Below are 14,710 nucleotides of genomic sequence, written 5' to 3'. Positions count from 1 at the left end.
GAGAAATACTTCTAATTGTGCAACATATATTCATTTTAAACTCTAAATATACAGAACATTTGAAGACCTCTTTTATCTTAACTGCCTAGCGTTCCTTTTCTCATAAACATCAAATATTTTCCTTTGGAGTACCCATCTCAAACTTTTTTCTTTTTTAGGGCCACCCCCATGGCATATCGAAGTTCCCAGGCTAGGGGTCGAATTGGAGCTACAGCTGCCAGCCTACACCATGGCCACAGCAACAGCAACACCAGATCCAAGTCTCATCTGAGACCTACACCACAGCTTACAGCAATGCCCAATCCCCGGCCCACTGAGCAAGGCCAGGGATGAACCCGCATCCTCATGGATACTAGTTGGATTCTTTACCACTGGGCCACCATGGGAATGCCCCAGCTCAAACATTTTAATTTTGATGCCTTTCCTCTATAACTTTTCATCTTGTCCCATGTCATTTCCCCATGGTTAATAATGGGCATGCTACAGCTCCTGTAAGTTTTGAGAGTGGTAGTAGGCATACTTAATAGCCAGGGGAAATTAGAGAGTCTTTCGTGGAGAATTGTTGATAAAACTTCATAGTCATTAATAAATAATTTAAAAAGAGAAATAAGTCAATGTAATTTTAGAAAAAAAATGAGCCAGTAAAGTCTCACTTTGACAATTATACAAAAATAAAAACTTCACTTAAGGAAAAACTTGTCAACTTTAGAAAAAATAGTTTTTAAAATTAATAAATTCTATGGGAGATATGCAAAGTATAACGTGCTGAGAAAATATTTGGGCAAGGAGAAATAAGTATATAAAATTTTAAGTCATTGTGAAGATGTACAACTGAGTGGTTAGGGAGATAGTGGAAAATATCAAATCTTGCTTGTGTCCTATAAGTGGTACAATTAAATCCTATAGTGTAACAAGAAGGTAGACTCTTTAAGGGTTTATTGGAGAGGGCTTTTGTCAAGGAAGTAATATTTGACTTGGGTCTGAACAGTTTGGTAGACATTTGATAAGCGAAGATATAAGAGAATAGAGCTACATTCAGAGGTAATAATATAGCAAGGGCAAAGAGCTTAGGGTAGATTGGTTTGCACAAAAGACTATCCTTGTTAATGGCTGGAAAGAACATGGGAGGTGGGGATCAGGAATTAGAGAAATGTTTCAACCTTAGAAAATTTTCTTATGCGTGCGTGACTTTTTTTCAATCTAATAAGACATAAATCACAGATGCAACAGCTTAGACTGCAGGGAAGAAAAACTGACCAAAAGGAAAAATTGCCAACAAACTTATGAATCATAGAGCCCACTGACCTGCACATTTTTTCTCTGCTTAACTCTACGTGGACTAAGCATTCTGTTCCCTGAATAAGTACAAAGTTTTCCTGCCCTCTGCATTTGCTATAATATAACAGTCTATCTATCAGTTTAGAGCCAAGACAAATACTACCTCATCAGCAGAAACCTTCTCCAATGATAAAGACCTTCTGTTTTATTATTGAACTTAGATTGTACCATTCACATGATACAAGTAATCTTGCTTTATAAATATGTGTGCATCTGCTTGCTCTATTCTACAAAATCATAAAAATCCTTAAGGGGCAGAAACTGTGTAATGCTACTTTGCATGCCACGAGGTTGTGCATTTTCATAAGCTAGTCTACAAAAAAATCCAACTTAAAGACAATGCTAAATATGAATTTGTTGAATGTGTTCCAGTGTTGGCACATTTTTCATTCCCTTCATGTTTCTCCTTATCCTTATGAAGCAATCCTTATATTAAACCCAAATTTTATGTTTATTCTCTAACTCTTGGAAAATAAAATGACTGAAATATTTCTAGGCTCACCCAATAATGCCTTCACCATAAAAGACACACCTAGAGGATCTAGGGATGAACCCAATAACTGTGGGCAAAGGAAGCAATTTAAATGTCTTTCTGATTTACCTACTTGAATCTGAACGTGACAAAAAGTTGGAGAAGGGAAACTGAGCTGTGGTCAGTCTTTACTACCTGATCTATTCAGTTCCACACTGTAGGTGCTGGGGAAGAATGAGCAAAAGTAAAAATAATGCATTCTTCTGTTAGGCTATATTTTAGTTTAAAGGGATGGTTTTGATATTCTATAGCAGCTATGAATATTTATTTTTTAAATTGATAATTTCAATTTTTTAAACCACTTGGACAAATTGAATTCTTCCTTTAAGTAACTGTTCAAAAGGTTAATCTCCTTTTTTGATTAACCTTCCAGGATAGGGATTTCTGCTTTTGGAGCACATTTAAAGCCAATCAGCTGTAGAAAAACCAAAGCAAGGCATTCTGAGAAAGGCCTTCAGGATCCTACATTTTTACCCATAATTATTCCCATCCCCACTCTCACAACTTTTAGGTCTCAGGAACTAACTTTTGAAGGCAGATGGAAGCCTCCTTTAGAATAGAAAGCCACCTAAAGATAGCTAGGACCAGGGTAAGTTTAGGAGGCACTCTCCTTAGGCACAGATTATAAAGGGCATCCCAAAACTCAATAATGAATATTTAATGCACTGTTTTATTTTTATTTTTACTTTTGAATTAATATTTTTGTTTTATTTGGATAAATGCTCAGAAGTTGAATTTCTGGATCCTGTGGTAGTTCTGTTTTTAATTTTTTAAATGATTTTTATTTTTTCTATCATAGTTGGTTTACAGTGTTCTGTCAATTTCTACTGTACAGCAAAGTGACCCATATATATATGAATATATATAAATATTCTTTTTCTTTAATGCACTATTTTAAGGATCTAATTAGGAGTTCCTGCTGCGGGTCAGCGGGTTAAGAACCTGACTAGTATCCATGAGGATGTGGTTTCAATCCCTGTCTTGGCTCAGTGAGTTAAGGATCTGGCATTGACTGAGCTGTGGCATAGGTCACAGCTTGGGCTTGGATCCCACATTGCTATGACTATGGCATAGGCCAGCAGCTGCAGCTCCTATTCCACTGGTAGCATGGGAACTTCCATATGCCACAGGTGTGCCCCCGCCCCCCAAAAAGGAAAGATCTAATTAATGAAAAAAAGTTCGCGATGAACAAAATATCAATTTTTAGTAAAAACAGGATCCTACCCTGCATTTGCATGATTCACCTCAATTGCCTCACCCCAAATCTTCTGAGTTTGGGGTACATCCTTAAATTTGCACTAGAGGTAAGTGCTTTAATGGCTTTATGCTTGTGCAGTTTCTAAGTCCTAAACACTTTAATGAATGGTACCTTCCTGAGTTCCTTCACTAAATGCCACCTTTGGATTCATAATCCATTGTATCAGCACTTTTCCTCTGGATAGACCTCTATTATTACAAACTTTACACGGGGTCCCATGGAATTCTTTTTTTTTTTTTTTTTTGTCTGTTTGCTATTTCTTGAGCCGCCCCTGCGGCATATGGAGGTTCCCAGGCTAGGGGTCGAATCGGAGCCATAGCCACCGGCCTACGCCAGAGCCACAGCAACGCGGGATCCGAGCCGCGTCTGCAACCTACACCACAGCTCACGGCAACGCCAGATCGTTAACCCACTGAGCAAGGGCAGGGATCGAACCCGCAACCTCATGGTTCCTAGTCGGATTCGTTAACCACTGCGCCACGACGGGAACTCCCCCATGGAATTCTTAATGGACTCCCATCAAGTGGGAAAATGGTATCTATCAGGTGTCCTCACCTTCAGGTGCCTCCTGTTCTCAAAGCTCCCAGTTTTGTTGCTACTCTCCATTTGGGTAGACAAGCCCTTTTGACACCCTGATCCTGCCAGGACCACAATTGTGCTTTGGCGGAAAGTTGGAAAGTTCTCACAACCTCAGAAACAACTCCACTCTTTTCTACTTTCTGAATGAGTGCTCCACTTAATTCATCTCCATCCTCCTGTCAAAGGCAGAAGGCAAAGACTAGAGCCTGGGCTCAATCATATCTCTAAAGCACTTTCCCGCCAGGAAGAAGTAAAGTGGGGTTTTTGGAGACTGTGGAGAAAGCAAGTCCAGTGACTTTCGCCCGTCATTACGACAAAAAAAGGGAAAAAAAAAAACGATCAAAACAATTCCGGCTTTCCTGCTAGTTTTATGCTTCAGCACTTTGCCTCTATTAAGTCCAAAATCTCCTCTACCCCACCAGTGGTCCCAGCAGGCAGCATAAGAAGGCTTCGGGCAAGTCCGTGGGACACGCCCCCTGAACTGGCCACCTCCCCTTATTGGTCTGACAGCCTGTCACTCTGATCTTGCTCCCACTCCAGCTAACCATTCACGTAGCTTGGTTGGGTCTTGGGAGCGTTTAATGTTGCCAATAACGAGGGTTTTTTTTTTTTTTTTTTAGGCTAGTACAGGTCGTGCTGCAATTAGTTCATTGAAAACTCAGTTGCTTTCCGAGCGGTCGGGTAGAGACTGCTTTCGGCTTTTTTTCTGCCGACTAAGATCTCCTATAGAGAGCTGCAACAATGCCCAAAAGAAAGGTAAGTGAAATAGGAAGGTAGAAAGGGGATAGGCGACTGAAATACATATTTCCTAATAAGCAGAGGATTTTTTTAAAGAAGCATTTTGGCTTCAAGTTCGATTTTGTGATGTGTTGAATGGAAGGGGAGAGAAGGGAAGGGCAAAGAACGGTTGGTGTAAGTTTGAGGATGGTCTCTCATGCAACTAGTAGTTCACTTTTGGCTTGTTTTGTGTAAAGGAAAGAATTGCTTGAAAGGTGTCTCCATGCTGAATTACTAACAGCCATAGCGCTTTGCTGTCGCTTCCTACCCCACCCCCCTTCCTCCGCTTACCCTATTGGAGAACACTTCTCCCAACCACACTTCCAGGCACTAGTTTCCTCCTCAGCCTCCAGCTTTTCTCCAGGAACCATCCTGGCTCGAAACGAAAGCCATGGCTTTCTCCCGTATTTGCCTTTGTTCTTCCCGTTTTCTTTTTCCTTCTTTTTCCCTCCTCCACTTCATGTCATGCCAGATGGCTATGCAATGGTAGTCCTATGCCATTAGGTGGCGCAGACATCAAACTGTCCTAGAGAAGGGAGCGATCCACCGCTGTAATTAGCAACTTTAAGGCTGAGAGATCTGGGACTCTCCAAGTTCACTGTCTAAAGGTGGAAGAACGATAATAGACGTGCGTCCCGTCAACTATTGCTGATGTTGGTGTAGCAAGGATTTGTGCACGTTAGACATGCAGAATTGATATGAGCTATTCAAGGGCTACAAGTCTTCTGCAAGCCCTCATTTAAAAATTCGTGGCTCCTCCCTTGGATGGGAAATAAATTCGCGCTCGGTGTTTGTTTTGGGGGGAGGTCCCTTAGAAGTGAAATCGATCGCTGTTTCTTTGCTTGATAAAATTGTAAAACGTTGCTTGATAAAATTGTAAAACACTGTGTTAATGTAAGGCATTAAGATTGTTTTGGTATTATTCCTGTTTATCTGTCCACCTTCCCTATTTTTAGAACATAGGAATAAGACCGAAATTCTCAGGTGCTCTGGGGTTGTATAGATTGTGCAATAGCTTGATCATTCCCAGCCTAAAAGGCTGCTCGGAGACGGAAAGAAATGGTTTCTAATCACCATCTCCCTTCCTGAGATTCCCGCCGCTGTGCTTTTCTAGGCTTGTGCATTGGGTCTTGTTATATTTTACAGAGCTGACAACAACCTTGTTGCAGGTAGTGGCGGGAAGTTTTAAAATCCTCAGCCGGCTTCTCTGAATAACGCATTGACGTTGTAACAAAGAGGGTTTCCCCCCTCAAGGCATTGTGGGGATTGTAGTTCTTGTACGCAGAACTTGGAGGAGAGAATAGTCCAGTCATGAGAGAGGGTCAGATAAATACAGTTGCATCTCAAGCATAAGGCTAAACAGACAAGGAAATTGCATGAAGCTCCGCCTTCATTCTCCCCGCCCCCCCACACTTTTTAGCTTTAACTCTGGCTACAACACGTGGATTTTAAAATTTAAAAAGTTTGCTTTTAGGATATGCAATTTACACAAAAGGATGAAATGAGCTATCAGCTGTATAATTTTATGTCTCGAGAGTTCATTTGCATCTTACTAATATTTTCACGTTGGCAGACAGCAGTATGTAGCATTCTACTAAGCAGTAACAGGTGGCTACTTGAGCAGGAATCCAGGAAAAAGTCATAAACTTTTATGTTGCAACTGTAATCCATAAGCAATTTTTTCAGATCTGTATGTTTATATCGATGATCTTATTTCTCTGTGGTTTTCTCCCTTGTATAGGCTGCAGGTCAAGGTGATATGAAGCAGGAGGTGAGTTTCTTTAGTTTTAGAATCTCCCTGAAAAAAAAATCCCTTGTTTTATAAACTTAAGACACATAAACAGTTAAAAACTAAATGCTAGTTAGTATATTTGCACCATATGAGTACCAATATGGTATGCCAATGATCACTCTCAGAAATATATTCAGTATTGAAAACTCCAGACTTCTTCGAACTTAGGACCTTTTTGTGCTTAAGATCTAGAGAGAGCATCTTTCTTTTAAGCTAAAGAATGACTTTTTCAGTTTTCAAGAAGGGGCTATATTTTCATTTCTAAATATACCTCTCGTTACTGTCCATTGTGTTCATTTAGCCTAGCAATTGAAATTTAAATTTTTTTTTTTTTTGTCTTTTTTTTTGCTATTTCTTTGGGCCGCTCCCGCGGCATATGGAGGTTCCCAGGCTAGGGGTCCAATCGGAGCTGTAGCCACCGGCCTACACCAGAGCCACAGCAACGCGGGATCCGAGCCGCGTCTGCAACCTACACCACAGCTCGCGGCAACGCCGGATCGTTAACCCACTGAGCAAGCGCAGGGATCGAACCCGCAACCTCATGGTTCCTAGTCGGATTCGTTAACCACTGCGCCACGACGGGAACTCCTGAAATTTAAATTTGTGTTTTTATTTTCCTTAGCTGTATGAAGGGTCCAGAGGAAAGGAAAATCAAAACATATTTTTACTATGGTATTTTTTTTTTTTTATCTTTTTTGCTATTTCTTGGGCTGCTCCCACGGCATGTGGAGGTTCCCAGGCCAGGGGTCCAATCGGAGCTGTAGCCACAGTCCTACACCAGAGCCACAGCAACTCAGGATCCGAGCCGCGTCTGCAACCTACACCACAGCTCACAGCAATGCCGGATCGTTAACCCACTAAGCAGGGGCAGGGACCGAACCCGCAACCTCATGGTTCCTAGTCGGATTCGCCAACCACTGCGCCACGACGGGAACTCCTACTATGGTATTTTCTAATCAAGTTCACAATGCTTCTTATTGAATATATATATATATGATATAGTATTACACAATATTTTCACCATAATATAAATATTTCTAGTGTTGTATTCCCATTATTCTCTTAACTGATATTTATTTTTAACTTATAGCCAAAGAGAAGATCAGCCAGACTGTCTGCTGTAAGTAGTCTTTTTAAAGCTGCCCATGTATTGTAAAATGTAATTTTAAAATTCAGGGAATCCTGGACAATACTAGTTATTTAATACAAGATTTATTTTTGATGTTTTAAGAAAAAAACTTTCATACCAAGGAAATGCTTTTATCCTAGTGTTCAGTTTAAACTATACCCATTTATTTTAATTATGAGGTTGAATTTCATTGTTAGTTATCTTTCTTCAATTATGATTTCTTCCTTTTACCCCCATGACTTTTTTTTTTTTTTTTTTTTTTTTTTTGCAGTTGCCTGTGCCCACTACACTAGAGCTGAAGTTCAAAAGAACATCAACTCCACGGGTAAATATTCAGCATACAATGTTGAGAGAAATTTGCTTTTCTTCAGAAATAATTTTTTGGAAAGGCATACAGTTGATAATTTTGCTTTATTTTCTTTTCAGTTAGTGATATATTACATTATGCCATATGGTACACGAAAGCCCACTGGAGTAGGAAATATTTGTGTTTTGGCATTTTCATTAGGAAGAGACAAAACAAAGTTTTAGTTGAATAGACCTATAAAATGTACATGTTTTTGACATCATATAGTTCCAATACCAATATTCCTGGGAAAACAAAAGGTGTAAACTCTATAACCAAAGTGATGCTTTGTGGTAATAATAGTAACTAACATTTGATAATACTTTACAGCTTGCAAAGTGCTTTCATATACATTATTTTCAAATGTATGTGATTGATTTCATATAGGCTTCTATGCTCTGATGTGGTTAAAGACATTAGAAATACAAATAGTCTCAATGTTAAGTTCACTTTTTACCCTTCATATTTATTTATTTATTTATATGTAAATATATGTGAATATATATATTTTTAAAACTGCCTTATTGAAGTATGACTGATGTTTTAAGAATACGTTGAATTCTTAACATCATAAAAGGTTAAAGCTAGAAGGAGCATTAGAGATCATCATCCCATCATCTTGTAGTTGAAGAAACTAAATTACAGTCATTTTCATAAATTGTTTTGAAGTTATTGATTAAACAATATTGTTAAAACTATGGCAAGTGAAGTTTTGGTAATCGTAGTGCTTTTTTTTTTTTTTTTTTTTTTGGTCTTTTTGCCATTTCTTGGGCCGTTCCAGTGGCATATGGAGTTTCCCAGGCTAGGGGTCAAATCAGAGCTGTAGCCGCCGGCCTACGCCAGAGCCACAGCAACGCAAGATCCGAGTCGCGTCTGCAACCTACACCACAGCTCATGGTAACGCCAGATCGTTAACCCACTAAGCAAGGGCAGGGGCCGAACCCGCAACCTCATGGTTCCTAGTTGGATTCGTTAACCACTGCGCCACTATGGGAACTCCGGTAATCATAGTGTAATAGTAGACAAAGGTAATAGTAGACAAAGGAATATTAAGTAATAGTAGACAAAGGAAGTGAAAGTTTCTTTTCAGTTTGTCTCTAGCATTTCAAGGTCACTATAAAATGAAGTACTCAATTTGTAAGTTATTAAAATAGTAAACACTTTATTTCCTTTAAAAATAAAAGACAGTACTAGAATAAAACAGATAATATAAAATCATGGACCAGAACATTTTACCCTACTTGGCTCTCAGTTTCTTATGTGTTAAGAGAATAATAACATATCTGTATTGCATTTTACAGTTTCTAAAGTAATTTCCCATATATTTTTATCATTTTCTCCTTAAAATATCCCTATGAGGTAGGTGGTATTACTCTCTTTTAAATATGAAATAATAAGCACAAAGAGATTTCTGCTTTTGCTCAAGATCACATCAAGTAAAAAAAAGATCCAGATTTAAACACATGTTTGTTAGCCCCTTAATCCAGTGTTCTTTCTACTATATACACACTTAGGCAAAGAGCTTTCTTGGTAAAGAAATCATTATTCAAGTCATTCTAAAACTTGTACTCCCCAAGATTAAATGATTAATGTCCCCAGATAATCTCTTTCAAATATATGGAACTTCATATTCTCTCTAACATAGTATTTCCCTTAAATATTACCAATGAAGTTTCTGCAACTAAAAACCCTGTTGCTGGAGTTCCCGTCATGGCGCAGTGGTTAATGAATCTGACTAGAAACCATGAGGTTGCGGGTTCGATCCCTGCCCTTGTTCAGTGGGTTAACGATCCGGCGTTGCCGTGAGCTGTGGTGTAGGTTGCAGACGTGGCTCGGATTCCACGTTGCTGTGGCTCTGGCGTAGGCTGGAGGCTACAGCTCCGATTCGACCCCTAGCCTGGGAACCTCCATATGCCGCTGGAGTGGCCCAAAAAATGGCAAAAAGACAAAAAAAAAAAAAAAAAACCTATTGCTAATTATTTGACATGAGGGGATAAACTGGTCCCATCTAGCCAGAGAATTAATTTATCAAAGTCTAACCCAATGCTGACAGTTGGCCCTAAGTAGTGAATGGCCAGCATTCTAACTTGTTGCTTCTCATCTAAAAGAAAATTTCTTTGATTTACATCAGAGGAATATTATTCATTTTAATGCCATTTCAGGCTTATAATAACCCTGAAAGTATCAGGTGATAATATTGTTTATATTAAGTTTATATGGATACTTTAAAGCTTGTCCACAAATTATTACAACAGCTGATGAAATAACGGGCCATTTAATCAACACACCAGTTAAATCATGTATTTATTATTTTATTATTTTGTGTTTCTGGACAGAAAATGAAGTCAAAAAATGATATGATAGAAAAAAACACAGATACAAGTGCTAGAGCAACAGTTGAAACCAAGAAGGAAGTTGTTAAAGAAGAATACAACGATGAAACTGCTGAAAATGGAGAAGCCAAAATTATAGAGGTATCTTACAATATTAACAGATTTGTCCATTTAAAAAATGAACAATGGTTGCAACTGAAAGAAATCTTGTTTGTATTACAGTTTAAAAGTTGAGAAACGGAGTTCCCATCGTGGCGCAGTGGTTAACGAATCCGACTAGGAACCATGAGGTTGCGGGTTCGGTCCCTGCCCTTGCTCAGTGGGTTAAGGATCTGGCGTTGCCGTGAGCTGTGGTGTAGGTTGCAGACGCGGCTCGGATCCCACGTTGCTGTGGCTCTGGCATAGGCTGGTGGCTACAGCTCCGATTCAACCCCTAGCCTGGGAATCTCCATATGCCGCAGGAGCGGCCCCAGAAATAGCAAAAAGACAAAAAAATAAATAAATAAATAAAAAAAAATAAAAGTTGAGAAACATTAAATGAGTATAGCTTTCTAGTGTCTTTGTTCAGATTGCTGTAGCAAAATACCACAGAATGGGTGGTTTATAAACAACAGAAGTTTATTTCTTACAGTTTAGGAGGTTGGAAAATCTGAGGTCCAGCATTTTGGTTTGTGATGAGGACCTGCTTCCTGGTTTATGGATGGCAGTCTTCTCACTGTGTCCTGACATGATAGAAAGACTGTAATGGCTCTCTAGGGCCTCTTTTATAAGGACATCAATCCCTTTCATGAGGGCTCAACCGTCATCACTTCCCATAGCCCCTGCTTCCAAATACCATCACAATGAGAATTAGGTTTCATCATATGAATTTTGGGGGACATAAACATTCAGTTTATAGTATATGGTATAATGGTATCTAAGAGGAAAAGAAAGAAAATGAATTTAAAATATGAGAATTTACAGATGTGGGTAGTGGGAGCAGTGGGCTAGCATTGACATTAATAGAACAATGCCAGTGATCATGACTAATTAATAATATAATGACTATATTATTAAAAACAGACCAATCTTCTATTCCTTTTGTCAGCACATAGGCTATTTGTAAATCCCTTTCCCAGATCATATGATTCCTTTTCCCTCTTCAGATTATACAATAAATCATTATGTATATGCTTCCAATAGGGGTTGCTTTACATATTTAGCATACCACATTTTTAGTATTATAGTAAAACAATGAAAATGGGATTTATTGTCAAATCTATAAACCAAACCTGTGCATAGAGGGAAGATCTTTTGTAAGTAATCTTATGATATCTGGTAAAAGACTTCTCAAGTGACTTTTTACAAAGTAAACCTAAATCTCACTGTTATAGAAATAAAATGTATTATTTCTTCAAGGAATAGATTTTGTTTATATGCATGGCACTCATTGAGAATTGCTGATACACAATATGTCATTTTTCTGTATTTATTCTGTTTCCTTGTATTTGTAATGAAAATTATTTATATGAATAAGTTTTCCTGAATGTGTTGTTCCAAATATGTGTGCGTGTTTGTGTGGGAAATTTTAATTAATCCTATTCCTTATAATGTTCCTTATGATGTGATGTAAGAGGCCTTATCCACAAACAAATTACTTTCTTATAGATGAAGTTATTTTTCTTTCCATAAGATAGACATAATCCTTTCTAAATATATGGGGGAAATGGTTCCAAATCTACAAACATAAGCTTGTTTTTTTCTCTACACACATAGGAACCAGCTCCAGAAAAAGAGATAGAGGAAATAAAAGAAGAAACAGTTGAAGATACCAAAGAAGAGAGAGGAGAAAAGAAAGAAGCAGTGGCAGCAGAAGGAAAAGAAGATGAAAAAGATGAGAAAGGAGATGGAGAAGATCAAAACAAGAAAGAAGAGAAGGGAGAAGATAGAAAGGAGGACAAAGATGAAAAAGAAGATGAAGGTAGAAAAGAGAAGGAAGATGGAAAAGAGGAAAAAGACAAAAAGGAGACAGGAGATGAAAAAGAGGATGAAGACGGAAAAAGGAAAGGAGATGAAAAAGAGGAAGAGGATGAAAAAGAGAGAGGAGATGAAAAAGAAAATGAAAATGGAAAGGGGAAAGGAGAAGATGGCAAAAAAACTGAAGATGGAAAATATAAAGGAGAATATGAAAAAAAGGGAGAGGATAGAAAAGAGAAAGGAGATGAAAAAAAAGATGGAGATGGAAAAGAGGATGAAAGTGAAAATGAGAAGGAAGATGAAAAAGAAAAAGAAGATGGAAAAGAGGAAGAAAATGAAAAAGAAGATGAGAAGGATGGAGGAAATGGAAAGGAAGATGAAAACAAGGCTGAAATTGGAAAAGAAATAGCTGACAAAGAAGAGGTCAAAAAAGAAGATGAAAAAAAGGAAGTGTCTCAGGGTATTGTTTAAAACTGCCCTTTACGTTTTCGTAATTTAGTAATATGTACCCCCATGTTGTAATGTTAATAGAGATGAATATTTTTATCGAATATTTTTAAACACAACTTTTCTTTAGTATCAATTTAATTTCAAAACCTCTTCATACTGATTATTAGTCACAAAGTTTCTAACATGAAACCTTTATCTATAGATTTTTGTGATTATAATAGTGGAATATATAGAAAAACAGGCTTTCAGCTTTGTCAGTGAATACCCTTTTTTGTAAGTTATGTATTAAATCTTTGAATTTTGATTTTACTCCTATATGTGATAATTTCACAAAGTGGAGAGATCCCAAAAGAATTTCCTCCAACATTCTTTTGTTTCTCTAGGTTGCTTTTATAAAGAAGGTGGACTATTTTCATGCAGTGCCCAGAGTTAGAATTATCTTTCCCAAATGTAACTTTGATATTAGCTTGGGGAAAAAAATTAATTCCATTTTTAAAAGAAATATAAATGTTTATTTCAGCAGGGCAATTCTGATTATATGTGTATTCACAAGATTTTATTGGATTTATCTTAATAAAAATTATCTTCAAAGATTATTGTAGTTTGTTATATCTCCAAAAATATAGTTAATGAAATATTATAATGCTTGATTTTTTTCTATTGCGATGTTCACTAAAACATTAAAATTTTTTTTCACTGAGATAAACATAACAAAGTCACTACTTTAGCCATTTGGAGGTGTACAATTTAGTGCTTTTTAGTATATTCGCGGTGTTGCACAACCACTATCACTATCTACTATATAATTCCATAATATTTTCATCACCAAAATAAGAAACAAAATACCAATTAGCAGTCTTTGTCCATTCCCCCCAGTTGGCCCCACCATTGGTCCCTAGCAACTGTTAATTTACATTCTGTCTTTATGTGTTTGCCTATTCTGGACACTTCATATAAATGGAATGATGCAACATGTGTCCTTTTGTGTCTGGCTTCTTTCACTTAGAATAATTTTTCAGGTCATTCAAGTTGAATGTATCATTACTTCATTTCTTTTTATGGCTGAAAAATAATATATTTCATTGATACACTACATTGTTGATGAATATTAGAATATTTTCCATGTTTTGTCAATTATGAATAATGCTGCTGTGAACATTCATGTACAAGTTTTTGTGTACATGTATGTTTTCATTTCTTCTGGTTATATATCTAACAGTGGAAATACTGAATTACATAGTAATTATATGTTTAACTTTTTGAAGAACTTCCAGTTTTCCAAAGTGGCTTCAGCATTTTGTATTCTCACCTGCAATGTATGAACATTCCAATTTCCCCATGTTGTACCAACACGTCATTATCTGAATTTTTTTATTATAGACATACTAGTAGGGTGATTTAGGGGTGATCAAAATAATAGTAACTTGTATTTGCATTTCCCTAATGTTGAGCATCTTCTCATGTACTTATTAGTGTTTTGGATAACTTCTTTGGAGAAATGACTAACAAATCCTTTACCTATTTTTTACTTGGTTTGTAATTTTAGTACTGAGTTGTAAGATGTGTATATATTTTAGATAAAAGTCCCTTATATATTTAATGATTTGCAAAATTTTTTCACATTGTATGGGTTGTCTTCACCTTTTTGATAGTGTTCTTTGATATACAGGTTTTAATCTAAGTCCAGTTTATCACTTTCTCTTTTGTTACTCATGTTTTTGGTGACATGTCTAATAATCTGTTACCAAACCCCAGGTCACAAAGAAGTACACCTATATAAAGAATTTTATAGTTTTATCCCTTGCTTGGGCTTTTGATCCATTTTGTGTTAAATTTTGTGTATGGTGTAAAGTAGAGGCCCAAATCATTCATTCTCATGTGTCTATCTATTTGTCCAATCATTACTTCTTGAAAAGACTATTTCTCCATTCAATGGTGTTGGCATAATTCAAAAATCAATGGACCATAGATGTATGGGTTTATTTCTGGACTCTCAATTCTATACCATTGATCTGCATGTCTTTCTTCATGCCAGTATCACACATTTGACTACCATAGCATTGCAGTGAGTTTTGACATCAGAAAGTATGTGTCCTCCAACTTTGTTCCTAGTCCCTTAAAATTCCTTATGAATTTTAGAATCAGCTTGTCCATTTCTACAAAAAAAAAGTTGGAGTTTGATAAGGGTCACAACAAATGTGCATATAAATTTGGGGACTA

At 37.2% G+C, this 14,710-nt stretch overlaps 1 protein-coding gene across 2 annotated transcripts in view; it reads left to right on the top strand.

Moving 5' to 3' along the window:
* Window positions 1-13,081, top strand: part of HMGN5 (high mobility group nucleosome binding domain 5) — a 74,493-nt gene extending 61,412 nt beyond the window's left edge. The window contains exons 1-6 of one of the 2 annotated variants that reach the window (XM_085006787.1): window positions 4,360-4,463; window positions 6,226-6,255; window positions 7,367-7,396; window positions 7,677-7,730; window positions 10,088-10,225; window positions 11,840-13,081. In XM_085006787.1, coding sequence (XP_084862913.1) covers window positions 4,449-4,463; window positions 6,226-6,255; window positions 7,367-7,396; window positions 7,677-7,730; window positions 10,088-10,225; window positions 11,840-12,511 — 939 coding nt within the window. In that variant the 5' untranslated portion in view covers window positions 4,360-4,448 and the 3' untranslated portion in view covers window positions 12,512-13,081. Of the gene's footprint in view, window positions 1-4,359; window positions 4,464-6,225; window positions 6,256-7,366; window positions 7,397-7,676; window positions 7,731-10,087; window positions 10,226-11,839 lie in introns of those variants that run through there. The other variant, XM_085006788.1, reaches the window with a different exon arrangement.
* Window positions 13,082-14,710: the final 1,629 nt, after the last annotated feature.

The sequence above is a fragment of the Sus scrofa genome, chromosome X (genome assembly GCF_054392235.1).
Source record: "Sus scrofa isolate SSC_HxYL_T2T_F1_AM1 chromosome X, Sscrofa_HxYL_maternal_Yorkshire_Landrace_v2.0, whole genome shotgun sequence".
NCBI lineage: Eukaryota > Metazoa > Chordata > Mammalia > Artiodactyla > Suidae > Sus > Sus scrofa.
The sequence above is the reverse complement of the archived record's forward strand: the minus strand, read 5'-3'. Positions and strand labels throughout refer to the sequence as shown.